Source organism: Anas platyrhynchos, chromosome 15, assembly GCF_047663525.1.
Source record: "Anas platyrhynchos isolate ZD024472 breed Pekin duck chromosome 15, IASCAAS_PekinDuck_T2T, whole genome shotgun sequence".
Lineage (NCBI taxonomy): Eukaryota > Metazoa > Chordata > Aves > Anseriformes > Anatidae > Anas > Anas platyrhynchos.
The window spans coordinates 6,907,630-6,924,713 of NC_092601.1; the positions used below are offsets into that span (position 1 = coordinate 6,907,630).

The following is a 17,084-nucleotide window of genomic DNA, read 5'->3' on the forward strand; positions in this document are numbered from 1 at the left end:
ATGTGTATTGTAACTTCAGTCTTGTTCAAGTCCAGAAAAGAGCGGAGGTAAGAATTCCTGAGCTGACAATTTTCAAGTACAGCTTTGGTCTGCTGAGGTGCTAACATATTTATCTTTCCTTAGAAGGCAGAATCTCTGGCCTGCTTGGCTAGGAGCTTGGTCAAAAGTCAAACTACTCCCATACTGCAGAAGAGAGGGAGACTTCCCCACTCCAAAGCTTTATTAAAAATATAGGGCCATGCAGACTAGACCTTTTGAGATCAAAATCTGGGCCTTAGTTACACTTTAGTACCACCTTCTTTCTGTACTAATATTACAGCAAAAGAATTCTGGCTTTGTAACTCCAGTACAGCTCTAACTCAAACTTTTAACATTTGGCACATTTTTTCAAACTTCACTGCAGCTATTCCACGCTTATAGCTCAGCTGCTGCAGTGTCATTGCTGCCACCACACTACCCTGTGCTTCAAACAGCAGACCTTTAACTATTCCACCAAATGCTGCCAGAAGACATGGGAGTTTGTTTTTTTTTTTATAGGTATGTCACAGCCCTGGGAGGTAAGTGGCTGTTTCCAGCCCTGTTTTTCTGACAAGAAGTCAGCTATGAGCTCTTCCCTGTATTTTTAGCAGAGGACTCAAACTTGCCAAGGTTATAAATAGCTGGGGGTGGGGGCTGGGGGAGGTGTGGAGAGGATGGCAGTGCTAGCCTACCTTCCTGCATCTGTACACTCCGTACCGGATAGCAGTAGCTCACTAAATTGGCCTCCACTACAAAGTCCAGATGTCAAGTCAGGTTCGCTGGCGTACAGCTCTGCACCCTTCCCCCTTCTTCCTCTTCTCCAGCCAGGTGACCATTGAAGAGGCCCCAGCAGTGCCTACATACATCCAGCTGGCAAGAGTACGAGGTAAAGTCATTTCTGTTACCCTTCAGCTAGGAAGGGACAATTTTGTTGAGTTTCTTTTTCAGGTTCTCCATTAGTAGCAAGTTCTGCAAGGCCAGCCTCCTGCAGTCCCCATCTGGATCTTTTTCTACCACATCTGTAAAAGAATAAGCCACTGTAAGTTGGAAAATCGGTGCAAAAACAGACTTTTACCTCACATGTTTGTACAGTATCAGTCACCACCACAGAACAGCACTAAATGAAACACCAGAAGAAATCCTCCATGCCAGAATTTGTATTTGTGCCCTCGAGCTATTCTACAGCTGACCTGCTAGCATGAATGCAGTTTACAATTAGAAATCAACTTATTCAAAACCCTGATGTCTCCATGCTCCCGGTTCCTACAGCCTGAACAAATGCTCAGTGCTCCCTCCCGAAACCCATGGTCACAGCACACTTGACTGGAGGAAAGAAAGAAGCAGGCCCTGAGCTTCCACACGTTTTCAGTTGTGCTTCTGATAAACGAGTCAGTCTCTTACACTTTCTGCAGCATGTAAGGGAGGGGATTAAGCTGCTTCAAGCAGCTGTTATTTCAGGGGCCCTTACTAGGCCTGCAAAGTAAAAACCAGGATGCACGCAGGATGTCTGAGCAGGGGGAGCCTGGAAGAGCTGAGAGCCTGTGTAAGGATATCCTGTACGCACAAGCAGCGCGCTCAGAGCCCAGCACTGTCAGCCCAAACACATGACTCATTCAGATTGAGTAGAGCTATTTATAAACTCAGGGAGAGCTTCATTATGGTGTTTCCAAACTCCCTCTACAGAAGCAAAAAGGGGAAGGCTACAAGACAGGTTACTACAAGCTTGTAAGCTAAGAGCCTGCTGTTGGCACTGCTTCTAACTGCATGAGTACAGACCTTGAATTGCTGCCACCGAAAGGGAGGCACTGGGCACTAGAATACACTCAGGTTCTTCCATAAGAGAAGCTTACCCATGACAGCACTTTCAAGGGGTGGGGAATTCCCTCAATTCCTCAGCAGCTGCCTTTGAAGGAACCGTTTCCTAGAAATGCTTAGGTGTTCCCCTCCTCCCTGCCCAGGAACAGTTAGGCTGCTCAGTTGTAGGTAGCTTCTCTCTACAGCTGAAATGTCCCAAAGCAGCCACTAACGGGACTACTGTGACAGCACCCGAAACTTCTTACACCATCCTGCGAACGCTTTCTAAAGGGAAACAGTTCTAGTTCCAGCCCCAACTCTGTAGAGCAGGACCAGTTATTCCTGCTATGAACGACAGCCATCTGCACAGGCTGGGAGGTAATCACAAGCTGGAGCAGAGGTAGAGATTTCTGCCACATGCAGCAGGGAGATTATTTTCCAGTCCCAATTTGTGTTTTAGCCATAGGAGAAATGCACAAGCTCTAAGCAGAAACCCAAAGCTGTGACTTCTCCCAGCTGTTAGGCATAATAGTAGAAGGCTTGCATGCATGACAGCTTGTCATTTTTCCCCGCTATAACAGCAGACCTAACAGATGTTGCTTCTTCTTTCAAATCTTGTCTGGAACAGCAAGTGAACAGCAAGTCTGCTAGCTCAAAACCGTGACTCAGTCACAAAAGCAGGTCTCGACTGACCTCAGCTACTGGAGCAGCAAGAGCCCAGTACCTCCCTGTGATAGTGTTTTACCAACAATCGTACAACAAACAGCAAAGCCACAGCCCCAGAAGTTGTTTCAGGAAGCAGCTCTAGAAGGATTCGTAGGTTTTAAAATACACTTTAATCGTATCTGACCAGATGCAGAGCCAAGTGCATTCTTTAACATTTCTGAGCTTTCCTTTCCCTGGTACGCACACACCTCTCAGCTTATTCATTCCCACCAGGATCCATCACACAATTTTCATGCAACAGCCCCACATTAAAAAACAATTACTCTTCCTACAGGCATAAGAGATGCTGCTAGCTCTGTCCTCCTTCTTCCAAAAGTAACCCATTAAAGCAGGCTACACAGACCCTCGTTTAGAAGAGGTGGTCACAGCCTTCCTCAAAAGTCTTTACTTGCTAATAGCAGTGGTTAACAACAAAGACAAACAGATGCTTCAGAGCACACTGCATGTCATGGGAAAAGTAAAGCTTTTGGCCCCACAAGGCAGCTCTCTTCCTCTTAAAGGACACAGAGCTCCACAACGTGCAAGGATCAGAGGCCGCCTGTGTCAGTGTTGCTTCCTGCCTGCTCCCTGGGGGAAGCCAACTCACCAAGAGTGAGAATGGTGAAGGAAACCAACCTGGGGAGTCACATGAGGGCCACTCAGAATACAGTGGAGGCTTCAGAGGCACAAAGCACACAGCATTATTTCCTCTTGTACTTGCAGCACGCTGCCATACGCAATCACAAGTATGTGCAGTCCCAGCTTAGCACAACCCAGCAAAACTGCAGCCTGCACACGGTGCATCTCACATCAATACAAACCGAGTCATTTGCTCTGTCATAGGTTGTTCAGCAGCAGTAGGATGTTAGGAGATGGTGCCATGCTCTTCTTCCTTTTGTTATTAGCACTAAGGAAACCCATCTTCTGTGCACACAGTTTAAAACAAGTCTTGTATGTTACTGCCAGTCAGTCACCGTCTGGATGTAACAGGCATGGTTTGGGCTGGTATACAGTTACTTTTCTTTGAAGAGGCTCACACAGTGCTGTGTATATATTTTTTTCTTATTTTATATAAAAATAGTGGTGCTACACACTGATGGTTTAGTTGTTGCAGAACAGTGCTTACAAGAGCCACAGACTTTTCTGCTTTTTACTTTGCCCTGCCAGCAAGTAGGCTGGGGGCACACCAGAAGCTGGGATTCTCTCCCCTGTCCCACCTGGGAAGAGTGCGTGTGGTGCTGAGCTGCCTGCCAGAGCTAAGCCACAACAAACATGCAATATGACAGTGTGTTCTGCAGCTTCAGGAGCTGGGTGGTTGGACGCTTAGAAAGAGAAAGGGAGCACGTGGTGTATTTTGGGATATTTGCTTGGCAACCATTTCAAACTTTGAGGACAGTCACACTTCGAAATGCCATAAGCATCTCTCAGCTTATACTTTAATACCTCTGCAACGTGTCTACAGCAGAGTGTGGTCTGCTATTTGTCCTAGACTTATGACCAAGCAATAAATATGTTTATCATGCAAGCCTGAGGAGCACAGCACAAGGACATTATTGCTACAGTCACAATTCTAAAGAGACGTTGCATGCAAACTGCAGCACTAACCAGAAAAACATTGGCATACACCACCACATCTTACCTCCCAGCCAGGACTGAGTCTCCAAAAGCTCTTCTGTCATGTTGTTCAGAAGATACTCCGCAGGGACACTGACCAGCATAGAAGATATACAGGATAAAAGACCCTGACGCACATACCTGTTGGAGAAAGACCAAACTAGTTAAAACCTGCAGCTTCTTGCTCTACCTTGATTTACTTATTATTCCTCACCTCCAGGGTTCTCCAGCTTCCACTATCTCTTATAACTATTGCCATGTTCATACTGACTAGGAGTGCAACCATGCACCAGCTGGCACGGCACACACACACAGAGCCCCTGCCGTGTCTCAGGGAGCCCAGCATAACTCAGCGACCTGCAATAGTGCGAGGTTAAAACAGCAGCTGGATGTTTACAGCATTTTAGCTACATCTTAATTTCTTTCCAAGTCACATGCAGGAACTGAATCTAGTATTTTCAGCTTCCTCACTTGAAATAGCTGAAAACATCACAAGAATAGTTGAAGGAGAAAAATCTGTCGCGCTTTTTGGAGGTAATGACTGTATCTCAACACCAGAAGACATTAGCTAAGTTCCTGTGTTGGTCTGACATTAAAGCAATGTTTTCATTACATGCTCTTGCAATGCTCAGTCATAAGAACACCAGACCAGAGGTAAGCATAAATAAGAATAGATTAAGTCATTGACATTCTCAGCCAGGTGGTGGTCGTGGAAAGGAGAGGTTGTGGCTGGATGCTTACTCACAGGGGATCTTTGAGAACAAAAGCACACAACTACAACTCACGAGTCAGTGTGGAAACGCAGAGCCCAAACAAACTCCATCAGTGCCTTTCCCATCGCAGTAACTGCCTGTAAAACAGGATGATGACACAAACACTGAATACCTTCACATCCACACTACCCTCAAGATCTGGGCCTTGATGTATAGTGCTGTGATCCTAACATCAAGGTTACAACCAGCTATTTTATACATGAGGAAACTGAAGCAGTGAATAGTAAAGGTATGTCCAGCTTCCCACAGAAGTTGGAAGAAAAACTATCAGAAGCAGCAGAAGAAAGTGCAGGGATGTCTGAATCCCCTATCTCCTTTCAGCCCTTTTAGGGACTTTTCAGCACATGACTCAAACTTACTGCCAGTCTATGTGTAGCAGGCCCCAGGATGCACCCCCAGGTTCCCAGGCTAGAAGTCAGTCCCGCTGCCTGAAAGCTCGTTCAGCCTTTCTTACCATAGTGTTGACAGCCAGGTACAGCAGGACTGCTAATGTATGGACCAGTCTTCCAAGGACAAAGTGATCTTCCCCCAGGAGATCAAAAGTTGATAAAGGCCTACAAGCACAAGATAAATGGTTCTGTGGCAGTGACAGGGCTGAATCTTTGGAATGGTCAGGGTGGCTGTGCAAAGCAAACTGTCTCATAGAAGTCTGAATCCCTAAAAAGAGTTATGCAGTCATTCCCATTTCAACATGGGCTGCTTGTTCCCACACCAGTAACATCCCCTACAGCAGGGATCACGAGCCCTACCAACAGGCTAGCTTTACATGGAAGCAACTGCATGCAAAAGCTAGCACTGCTGCCATACTACAAACAAACCATTCAGACAGATATTACAAGAATTTGGATTCCTATGGCATCAGCTACTGATTCTCCCTTAGGTAAACTTGAGAGTAAAATGTCCTGTGCACTATAACACAGCCAAAATCATCCTCTCTAAGCTTGATCAATGAGCCAGGCATCAGCAGGGTGTCCCAGGACTCCCACACAGCTTCTGGGCTTTACTCTACTGCTCTCAGACAAGCAGAAAGGCTCACTCTTGCTGTTGCCAAACCACATCCAACGTGTTCACTCACCTGTCAAAGTTCTGGAGCAATGGAAAAAAGAAGTGCCCAGCAACAGAATTGAATTCATTTGGGCCAGAAGCCACTTGCACTTGAGATGGGCCCTGTCCAAGAGAAAAATGTAGACACAAGATGTAATATCCAGCTCTTCTACATTCATCCACTGCAGCCAACCCACTGTCAACTACTGCTTACCTGTACCCCTATGACTGCTAGTTCCCAGACCAGTCACCTCACTTCCCACTTAAGATCCTCTCACACATCTAAGTATTTCAGGACAATGTATCTCAGTACTGCTGGGTTACATATTAAAACCAAGAACATTCAAGGTGTAGAGGAGTTTTGGAAAGCAAGTCCTCTAGGACCTGTGAAACTGGCATCAGTTCATCTCCCTGAAAAAGAGAAGCCTGAGACAGTCCAGTCTGAAGGAGGATGCCATGGGATCTGTGAGGTGCAGTTAAGAGCTCCCTGCAGTGGCCAGACAAGCTCAGAACAGGCACAAAACAGACACAGCCATCCCTCAATGTGAGACAAGGAGTTCAAGGTTTATTTCCTGCTGAGAAAGGACTATGGGATTTGGTACTTCCCATGCAAAAAAAAAAAAAAAAAAAAAAGCAAAATTAAAGTGAAACTGACATTTTAAGTTGCCCAGTCTTACCTCTGGATTGAACCCAATTTCACAGGTATTTTGCTCTTTCCAGACAGAACTACAGCAAGTCATCCAGTCCATATTTTTGCTGAATTTAACATAAGCCCTGGTCTCACCTTAGCAAACCTCCTAGTCTTGCTTTTGATCCTCTCATCGACAATTCTTCTCCAGTCCTTAGAGCTGTCACTTGCAGGAAGGAGCTGGACACAAGGCTTCTCGACATGCTTGGTCTTCCCATGCACTTTGGGACAGGACAGTTCCCGAGCTGCCAAAACCAATACCTAGAGGGAAAAAAAGGAATGTTCTGTTAAAAGGGGATAATCCCTGTACAAGGCAACAACAACAGCTAACCTGCACCCAAACCAGTCAGAACAGCAAGGCAGAAAGGCACAATGGTTCTAGAATTAAGAAAACAGGGTGAGTGCCTGAACCCCATCAACTGACTCCGAGGTATTTGGTCAACAGCTCAGTCACTCAACTCTGAAACAGGGCAGGGGCTCCTTTTTCAGACACGGTAAGTGAAATGATGTGGAAGGAGCCACAATTTGGTTACTGTCTTTCAGAAAGTGAAGAGATCACAGACTGATGACACATTAGGAAACAGCAGCTGCTGTTAGGCAATAGACATCACACACTGCATGCTGTGGGCAAGGACTGCTGTCTAATTGAGTGTAGCAGGGTTAAGAACAAGAGGGGAATGCCAGGCATAAATGCTAACATAACAGATTCCTACGCTTGAGCTTCCTCCTCACCTGTTCCTACAAGGCAAACAGGTTAACACCTTTACATCTTAGGGACACTGCACTGGTGCAACAAAGCCACAATGAAAATGAGCAGCAAGGAGATGAGCACTTACATCAAGAATATCCATGCGCTGACGCAGACTGTAGTTCAGGGAGTAGAACTGGGAGGTCAAGTACTGTGCTACCTGGACAGAAAAAAACAAGGAGCAGTGAACCCAGTAAACCCAGTAAACAGCCTTTCCCCTAATTCTGAAAATTCTAAATTCTCCATTTCAGGCAAAGTCCTGCTCCCTGTTAGTTAACAACAAGCCTCCAAGACAAGGGAAGAGAAACACTGTACGAATGGGGGAAATTCAGACACGCTTCTACATTCTCCCAGAGGAAGTAAACAACAAAAGGGATTTTATGATCCTTCTCTCCCTCCTATGCAGAGGCATCCAAACATTATGGCAGCTGATTACAAACAGCGGTCAAACCTTTTAGAGACTGTGTGCCTCAGCTTCATTCTATGTGAAGCAATCTCCCTTCAGCACAACAAGTCCTTATACCAGACAAGGCAATTTAGATATGATTTATCCATATACCAAATCTCTCCCAGTCCGCTACGGCTTTTGACTGAGTTTTTCTTTCCTGTTGTCTGCCATCCATTGCAGATTCTTCAGTATACAGCCCATCTCTGTGTAACTGCTGTCAGACATCAGCCAGCTGTTCTACCACACTGATAGCTGCTTCTACAAAGATAAAAGACTTCACCTGCTTAAATTTTTCCCTGTGCCTCAACTGAAAAAGGGAAGAAGTAAGAGAGACTAACAGGTATTGGATCCACGGTTAGAACAGCTACTTGGGCCCTCTGACGGAGCTCTGCAAAGCCTTCAACGCAGGTCTTCTCCTCCAGATGCAGTAGTATTTTTGCCAACTCCACACTAACCTGCTCAAAATAAGAAAAAAAAAAAAAAAAGGAATCAAGTCACTGCAGGTGTTTTCTTTCTCATAGGATTTACAGAACAGAGCCCACTTTCCACTTCTAATGCTTAAGTAAAGAAAATGAGGCAGAATACAGGCAACAACATGCTGCCCTTCGCATATGAGGGAGAGAAAAGGTATCAAGATAAATGCCATCAAGACAGATATCTCAAAACACGTATCAACCCCTTAGGCTGATTTCTCTGTCCACATTCACATTTCACTTTGGCTTTTTGGACAAATGGTAAACATCATAAGACAGGAAAACCTATCACTGAAATTTGTGGGTTAAAGGGCACTGTAGTACATGCAACGCCCACCCAGTCCCTTACCATACTACAGCCCTTCCCTCTCTCAGCTGGCCAAGGCACCTACCGCTGGCACTACAAATCCCATCTTCAGCTGTTCACTAACAGGTAGTGGTGAGCAATCAAACCAGTCCTAAGTTCCTCTCATAAAAGCTTTTTGTCTTGATCAGTACGATCCACCTACTCCCTCAGGAAGTACACTTCTACAAGCAAATAGGGAAGTCTGTTTGACTTTATCCCCCCCTTTTGTTAGGAAATAACAATTCAATTTCAATTCAATATCAAAATGACATCCAAAATTAAAATCATTTTGTCTGTAGGATTCATGCCTCCCCTGTAAATTTCCTTTCTGAAGTTTTTCCTGCTCAGCACAAGGCACAGAGCTTGCTCTGCTGCCTCGAGTTACTGGTGAGCTCTACTTGCAAACGCACTTCATTTTCAGTGCTGGAGCTGCTAGATGCTATGCTGCTGTCAGAACATTTGCCCGCTTCTTTGCTTCTTTGTGCTCCCTAGCCTAGCAAAATGCTTGCAAAGCAACTATTTCCTTCTATTTCCCTTCCCAAGTTGAAAGCTCTAAGTTCAGGTACACACAGCTCTGCTGGCTGCTCTGTTGGCACATTTAGTCTCCTCACAAGGGTAAAAGGATAACCTTGTGTTAGAGCCCACCAGTAACTGTTAGCTCAGACTACTTCACCTCTCTTGTTGCTGCTGGATTCTTTCGAACCAAGCTCTCAAGAGCCTTGACTGTAGCTTCCCATTTGTCCACGTCTTCAGATCCTGTCAGGACTGAAGGACAAAAGAAACAGAAATTATTAATAGAATTGTTCTGCTTGGGTGTATACCCCAACTTTCTTCTGACAGTATTCTGTCTTTTTATAGGAAAGTATCACTGACCCTGCACAGGAGCAGCTTTAGAAACTACACAAATTACTCAGAAGCGATGGTTTAGCACTGGAGTCCAGATAACTGAAATACTACAAATTGAGAGTTTCAATTCATTGAGTAATTCCGACCTTCTTCAAATTAGCTCAGAACAAAGATAAACCTAAAGAGACCACTCTCCCCAGAACAGTAAGAAGCAGATGAAAACTCAGCCTCTCCTACCTTCAATACAGTCTCGAATATACACTGGAGCCTTAGTCTTTAGTTCTTTGTCCTCTGACATGTCATAAGGAGTAAGATCATCATCACTGTAAAAGAAATAAAGGCAGGAGTTAGCTTATGGGGTACAGCTGTTCTCCTTCCCTCAGCTATCCACACAAAGCAAAGCAGCAGCACAGGCACTACTGGAACACCGCCACTCTTGCATAATCTAGCAGCACTGCTGAAGCCGAGGCTAGAAGAGTTCCTTAGTTCTATGAATTGCTCTGAATCCCAGCGAAAGAGCAGCTCTGTAACCAGCTCTGGAACTGTATCTCTTGGTTGAGTGCAGAAGTAATCAGGTGACCCAGAGGCAAGAAGCCAGTTCTTAAGATTTCTTTATGTATTGGTGAAGTGATAGGACAATACAAGCCCACTAAGTGGGTAGATACATTGATAATTCCAGGGAAAAAAAAGTATATTATGTCAGTCAAATGGAATAAATATCATGATTGTACATGACCATGGCTTTGCTCCAGTTATTGATTAACATACTTGCATGCAGTCATGCACAACATCTTACTCAGCTGAACCAGCTCTGCTCCCTCATTCTGGTCAGAAAGCACAAGACTGCCAAGGTAAGCAGCAACCAATAGCTCCCTTCTCTCCAAGTCTTCCCCAAAGAACCTACCACTCCCTGTTCCATTTCCTATCAGCTTCTTGTCCCCATACCTGTCAAGCTCAGTATCCGACTCCTCATCTGACACCACATGGGCTGCCGCTGTATGGGATTTTGCGTTACTTTCTGATGCTGATGGCAGTGCAGCATCTGCTTTCTCCTTCCTGCTGTGAGCAACAAGAAGCATTAAAACCAGTAAGATTAACAGTACCTATTCACGAGCAAAAAAAATCCATACCACCAGCCCTTGCTGTCTCAGTAGAATGGCAGGTAATTATTTCTACTGCAGTCTCCCACCTAGCTCAGCCTTCATAAAGAACAAAGTCCCAGGAGGCAGAACCGTTCAGTTCTACTCAGGAGAACACAAGACCCCTGGGAACTGCAGCATGGTTTCACCACGTGTGGCTATCAAACAGGCAATTCTAATATATGCTACCATTTCAATTATGAATTTCAAATAATTATACTGCATTATAAGAATAAGGGGCATTCCAATCCTTTGTGAGAATACAAGGAATGACTGGATAGATGAGGACTCTTCAGTCTGGAAGAGACAAGTGATACCATAGACAAATAAAGTCACAAGGAGCAGAAAAAAGGTAAAAATGGGACACTGCATCTTTTCCAGATGTAGACTCTGCAAATAATCAACATCGGGGCTGGGCTGGTGGGTGGGTAATATAACTTGCCAAGTTCCTCAGTATGTTTCTTGGTATTTGCTACTTAAAAGGCATGGAAATGAAGAGTAGCAATATCTTACCTGTCGTCTGGGACACTTGGGACACAGAACGACGGAGCCTGCACCAGAAGGGACTTCAGTTCTCTTGATTCATCATCTTCTTCGTACTAGACATTCAGAAGAACCGTTACTTTAAGATTGCAAGCATGACCAGCATTCAACATCTGCCCCTTCTGCAGTGTACAAATGAGGACTGAATCAGAACAGACAACACACACCAATCCTATTTGTTTCAATCACTGTTCAGCCAGCAGTAACCTAAGATGCTGCACGGTGATCTGTACCATATGTAATCTTTATCCCTACATTTAATGGCAGTACTTGGTCAGCCCTTGTCTGACTGTTATTTACAATCTTTAAAACGTTTGATAACTGGCTACGCAACACGATGGATGATGCAGATTTTTAAAGAAAGGATGCAGTTTTTATCACATAATTCTTACAAACCCTACTACTAACAGCACAGCAAAAATCCCCACGTTTATCTTGAGAATCTCAATTCAGAGATGTTCCTACCATTACAGGGACTGCATGCTCACCCCTGGTTTAGGTGTGAAGTTCCCTCTTAACTTCCATAGATCAGAATCTCATGCAGTGATAAATCTCTAGCACTCTATTATTAATTAACAGTTTGCCCTAAGCTTTGCCATCAGAATACACCCCTAAGCCACTCTCACACATCCATTTGTTTTCTATGCAACTGTTTTTTGTGAGCAGACACCCTGTTGCTGCCTCCCTTTATTTCCAGATAGTGTTAGAACTCACTGTAACACCCCAGATCACCCGCTTTAAAGCTCGTATTTCCTCTGTACCTTGCACACCAAAGAAAAATTTCATCATAGCCCTCACCTGAAACTTCAGGACAGGCCCATCGGTGTTTATTTTTGAACTAATGCTCTCTGCCACAATCATTCCCAGGCGCCGGATCTGTGGCAGGCTGCTCTCCAAGTGACATTTCACGCCCTCCATCATGCTTGTAAGAAGCTCTGAAAAAATAAATGCACATGAAACAAAGTCAGAAAAAAACACGCATCTTCATGCCAGTTCCATGAGAGGGCAACATTAGCCGCTCACCACCCAACAACGGGTAGAAAGCTAAAAAGGGCCTTTCCCTTCAGCACCAACAGAATAAAAACATGCTTTTTCACGGGCTGGAAAGTCAACAAAACATTACAAGAATATTCTAAATTTGGAGTATTTACTTTTTCAAGGGCTGGAGCACCTCTCCTATGGGGACAGGCTGAGAGTTGGGGCTGTTCAGCCTCTAGAAGAAAAGGCTGTGGGGTGACCTTACTGCAGTCTTTCAGTACTTACAGGGGGCTTTATAAAAAAGAGAGCGTATTTTTGCTCAGTCAGATAATGACAGGACAAGGAGGAACGGTTTAAAGCTAAAAGAGGGTAGGTTTAGATTAGAGGGTAAGAGGAAATTCTTCAGAGGGTGCTGAGGCACAGGCTGCCCGGAGAGCCTGTGGATGCCCCATCCCTGGAGGTGTTCAAGGCCAGGTTGAACGGGGCCCTGGGCACCCAGACCTAGTGGGAGGTGTCCCTGCCCATGGCAGGGGGGTGAAACTGGGTGGTCTTTCAGGTCCTTTCCAACCCAAGCCATTCTGTGGCTCCACTCCACTATGCTCGACATAAATCCCAAGCAGCGAGTCCCTGCCTGCAACTCCCATCCCCACCCACCCAACCAGCGACCCCACCAAGGGCAGCAGAACGACGCAGAGGACAGAGCCCAACCGAACAGCTTCTTATTCTTGGTGCACTCCCCACCCCAACAAAACGAAGTTGGGCCAATTTTGATAGCCGGTGCATCAAAATGAGATCTTTTCCTCCTCAACAGCCCGTTTTTCTGTGAAGCACAACTATGCCCTGCTTCTCCTGCCACCTCACCTTGTCGGCAGCTCTCTATTTCAGAATCCTTCAGATGCGAGAGGCAGATGAGGATGGCCTTGCTAATATATTCCTGCTGCTCAGGTGGGGAGTGTTTCACAGCACTGCTACTGCTCCACGTCTCCAAGAGTTCTTGCAGCACCTGAATCAGAGGATAAACAACTTTGTTTGCCCAAATTGGCTTGAAACAGATTGTTTCCATACATAATTTCCTTTCTGAAGGAACACTCAAGCTTTCATACAGCACATGAAATTTATGATGGTCCTTTGGTCTTCACGCTTTCCCAGTGGTGATTACTCTCCCTGCCAGTAGAGCTAACTTGGTATTTCAGGGCCCAAAATGACATTGTGCTTGGCCAACTAAGAAGTCCGTACCACCTCCCTTTAATACCTTGTTAAAATAATGTTTTTTTTGCTTAAAACTTATAAGTATGTTGGTTTCTCATAATAACATGTACTTTTTGCATACCATTTATCAAAAAACAGTGCTATACCGTTTACATAATGCTTTTAGTCCAACCTTCAAAGTCTAAATAGCTGCCAGGACTCACAGATTTTTGAACCTTTGATTGGTGGGGGAAAAAATGTATCAAAAAATCACCATTACAAATCTGTAGCAATTTCCAGAGATAACAACTTCCTAGAAGTTCCATTAAACTGCTGACTTGGAGAGGGAAAAGATCTGCATCCCTGCTGAAGCAAAGGTAGATAAAGCTTCCAGAGCATGAACCATTCTGCACGGACTGCTCTCAGCCAACTTCAGCGCTTTCTGCTGTTTGCCACACAGCCAGGGGATGAAGGAGAAATCTGAGAAGGACAGAGCATGTGGGACCCTTGCAGGAATCCAGGCATCATTAGTTTTGCTGCTGGGAAGGCAATTTGCCAATTAAATGTGAAAAACTAACACCAGAGTGCAGAGAGTCCTTGCCTAGACTATCACAATTCATTTGTTCTGCACCAGCCGGTGCTGCAGGGCCTCCTTCACTCTCATGAACAGGAGCAGAAGAGACTCAGAGAAGCACCCTAATTCTCCACCACGCAGACACCCACTCACATCAGCATTTTTTCCAGCAGATACATCACCAGAAATGTGACTTAACCTTACTTTGATCAATAAGGCACGCCGAAGGCTGTCCAGGGACAGGTAGCCAAGGAGATTCTGTAGCACTGCAGTCTGTAAAGCAAGACCCATGGTTTTCATTAACTGGGAACAAAGCTGTCATCCAGCAATGCACAGCGTGTTTGTTAAACTTTTAAGTGTGAGGGACTGGTTGACAATATTCAAAGACTGAAGAGTATGCAAATTAGGAAAAAAAAGTGCATCACATGAAACTGCTGATGAAACATGGAAAACCAAGAGCGGAATCAGTATTTGTACCACCAAGAACAGACAAACACAGCACAGAAACAGTCCAGAGAATAAGCCTCAAAGCCACCAGATCAGCGCCCTGGGAAGGGCAGCTGTTCAATGCAGCCCTCACCGTGTAGCCGTACTGCAAGAGGAGGAACTTCTGCGTCACAACAAACTGAGCGTGCTTGTTTTTCACAACCAGGTTCCCCAGCAGCCTAGACAAGACATCTGCCCTGGCAAGACAAGTCAACAGCAAAACGTTAGGAAGCCCTGGAGTTACTGTCACGCTGTCTCCACTCCTATGGATTTCTGTCAGCAGCTTATTGCAAAGAAGTCAAAAGCTAGGAATCACTAAAACACCTTTAAACATTAAGAGCCAGTCTGTGATTTTTTTTTAACTCCACGTCATGGCCCAGACCTTTACAGAATAGCGCAGGTTCTACCCAAGGGGGAACAATCAGGCTGCTCCTTTACCCCTACGCACACAAACACACATGCCAGCATCTCTCAGAAACAGCCTCTGCAGCTATTTGTGAGAAAGCTGCAGCCTTTGCTCGGGATCAGGAAAGAAAACAGAGTTCTTACCCTGGTGCTCTCTCAACAAAACCAAGGACCACGGCCTCCATGCAGCGGTCTGGCACACACTCAACCAGGTGCCAAGAAATCCTTTGCCAGATGCAGTCCGACTTGGTGAGCTCCGCGAGGCGGGGCACCAAAACACTCAGAATTTCTTCTGAAGTAGAAGAGAGAAAAAGAGGTAAATACACGGACAGGACGGATGGACTAAGAGGTAAATACACGGATTGGCGCGACGGAGCTCAGGGCCAGCCTGCTTAGTTAAAGATCCTTACAGGTGGAGAAATACAGCAGATAATTCTGAATCTCTCCCGTGGTTAGAACTAACCTAAGGCCGAAGAAACTTGTAGGTATTCCTCATCAGAGCAAACAGATAGAAAATCTCTCCTTCCCCCAGGCCCTGTTAACTCCTACTGTGGCCTCAAAGTTGTGGCGGGCCCGAATGAAGGCTGGTCACGTAAGGGGAGTGTTACACACGGGGAGGGATTTTTGTTGGTATCCACAGCAGGCTCTCAGACCGCTGGATGAGAAGTGCCAGAAGGTCATCTCATAATCATGGCCCAAACGGCACCACAAGAAGACCAGAAGCCTCAACAGTATTTTTAGAGCCAAGCAGACTGTGCTCACGTGAGCTGATAAAAAAGCATCAGCATCTGACAGATCCGTAGCTGAGCAACCTCAGGAAGCAGAGAGCAGCTCCTGAAGCCCCAGGAGCCTCCTACTCCCTCTGGTGATCAGTGTCACAGTCACACCTCCTCACTAACCCAGCAAACCAGGCTTTCCCTCTCCCCAAATGTTATCATAAAGCACTCACTTTGTCTCCCACGAATGCAGACCTTCCCCAGAACATGAGAAAGAGCAGATATTGAGCAATCCGAGCCACCTGGGATAAAACAGACACAAACATAACATCACCACCACCAGCAGCATCCAGAGCAGGCACACTTCTGCAGGTGCTGAAGCCTGAAAGCACGGATTAATTCCCTTCTTGAGGCACACTCCCTTCTCCCTCCACCACCTGCCTTCAAGAACAAAAAGTCTCCAGGATTATCTGCACACAGGCGGTGTGAGAAGCCTGAAGCAGTTCAGTCCTGCTTTAACACAGCGGTGATAAAAGCACATGCTCATTCAGCACTGTTAGGCTGGCTACACACGCAGGCTTACTTCCACACCATTAACTGAGCGCAGACATTAATTGAGCTAAATTCTGGCAATGGATGAAGATATTTAGCAGCTCATAAAACTGCTGCTTTCATCAGGATTTTAAACAGCCTCAGCCATCTTTCTCACTCCTTGTACCTTATACTCTTACGTGCAGGGAATCTCAGCCTGGAAGGTGAAGGGCAGGCTCTGTAACACCCATTATCTGCATTTAAAAAGCCAGCACAGGGGTCTGTGTGTGAAACCCTCCCGGGGAAGCCCTGCCCCAGCCGCACCGCCCTCCCGCCGCCCCCACCTCTCAGGGCAGCGGCGACCTCGTGCAGCGCCTCGACGATGGCAGCGGCCAGCAGCGGGAAGTAATTCTGCGGGAGGAAGACGCTGGGGTGGTGCCCGCCCTGCAGCGCGTTGCTGAGGCGCTCGGGCAGCGCCACGACGGCTCCCAGCAGGCCGGCCCCCGGCTCCGCCTCGCCCCGCTGCCGGCACAGCTCGCCCAGCACGGCCGGGAGCCGGCCCCGCACCAGGCTCTCCAGCTCCTCCAGCAGCGCCCGCAGCCCGGCGCCGGCCCTGAGGGGAGAAAGCGGAGACGGTAACGGGACAGCGCCACACGGAGCCCCCCACCCACCCCCCCCCAGAGCCGCACTGACCGCGGGGCCGCCCCCCGGGGCTCGCTGAGGGCCGCGAGCAGGGCGCTGAGCGCGAGCCCGGGCGGCGCCTCCCCGAAGCAGCCCCGCCAGGGCCCCGCCGGCTCCTCGGGTCCCGTCAGCGCGGCGGCCGCCAGGCAGCGCAGCACGGCCCCGAGCCGCTCCCGCTCGCGCGGCCCCAGGGCGGCCTCGCCCCCCCCCGCCGCCGCCAGCGCGTCCCGCAGCGCTCCCAGCGCCGCCGCCCCGGGTGCGGGCCCCCCCAGGGCCTCCCGCAGGGCGCTCTCCACAGCCGCCGTCGCCATGGCGGCGCCCAGCGCCCCGCTTCCGGCCGCCACTC

General features: G+C 47.0%; 1 protein-coding gene across 3 annotated transcripts; it reads right to left on the reverse strand.

Annotated features, from left to right (window-relative positions):
• Window positions 1-3: 3 nt before the first annotated feature.
• TELO2 (telomere maintenance 2) lies at window positions 4-17,074 on the reverse strand. Of its 3 annotated transcripts, none has more exons than XM_072023633.1 (20): window positions 16,751-17,072; window positions 16,402-16,670; window positions 15,760-15,828; window positions 14,955-15,102; window positions 14,500-14,602; window positions 14,124-14,192; window positions 13,019-13,160; window positions 11,978-12,114; window positions 11,150-11,235; window positions 10,443-10,553; window positions 9,735-9,820; window positions 9,325-9,416; window positions 8,171-8,287; window positions 7,473-7,544; window positions 6,733-6,897; window positions 5,980-6,071; window positions 5,359-5,458; window positions 4,917-4,981; window positions 4,157-4,272; window positions 4-1,037 (listed from the first exon to the last, which is right to left on the reverse strand). In XM_072023633.1, exons 1-20 carry the CDS (start codon window positions 17,047-17,049, stop codon window positions 931-933), a joined length of 2,445 nt encoding a protein of 814 aa, XP_071879734.1. In that variant the 5' UTR covers window positions 17,050-17,072; the 3' UTR covers window positions 4-930. The 3 variants fall into 3 exon arrangements, with proteins under 3 accessions (XP_071879734.1, XP_071879733.1, XP_071879735.1); XM_072023632.1 differs by having other exon boundaries at window positions 10,443-10,556; window positions 16,751-17,071; XM_072023634.1 differs by lacking the exons at window positions 4-1,037; window positions 4,157-4,272; window positions 4,917-4,981; window positions 5,359-5,458; window positions 5,980-6,071 and adding an exon at window positions 6,144-6,359 and having other exon boundaries at window positions 10,443-10,556; window positions 16,751-17,074.
• Between the last annotated feature and the right edge of the window lie 10 nt (window positions 17,075-17,084).

What these genes read in the sequence shown, in the direction of transcription:
- TELO2 (XM_072023632.1), bottom strand. Translation starts at nt 17,049, where the DNA reads ATGGCGACGGCGGCTGTGGAGAGCGCCCTGCGGGAGGCCCTGGGGGGG. An exon ending in ATCCAGCAGCAACAAGAGAG is followed by an intron (nt 8,288 to 9,324) that starts GTGAAGTAGTCT and finishes TATTTTGAGCAG; the next exon opens with GTTAGTGTGGAGTTGGCAAA. An exon ending in AGACTAGGAGGTTTGCTAAG is followed by an intron (nt 6,072 to 6,732) that starts GTGAGACCAGGG and finishes TCTCTTGGACAG; the next exon opens with GGCCCATCTCAAGTGCAAGT.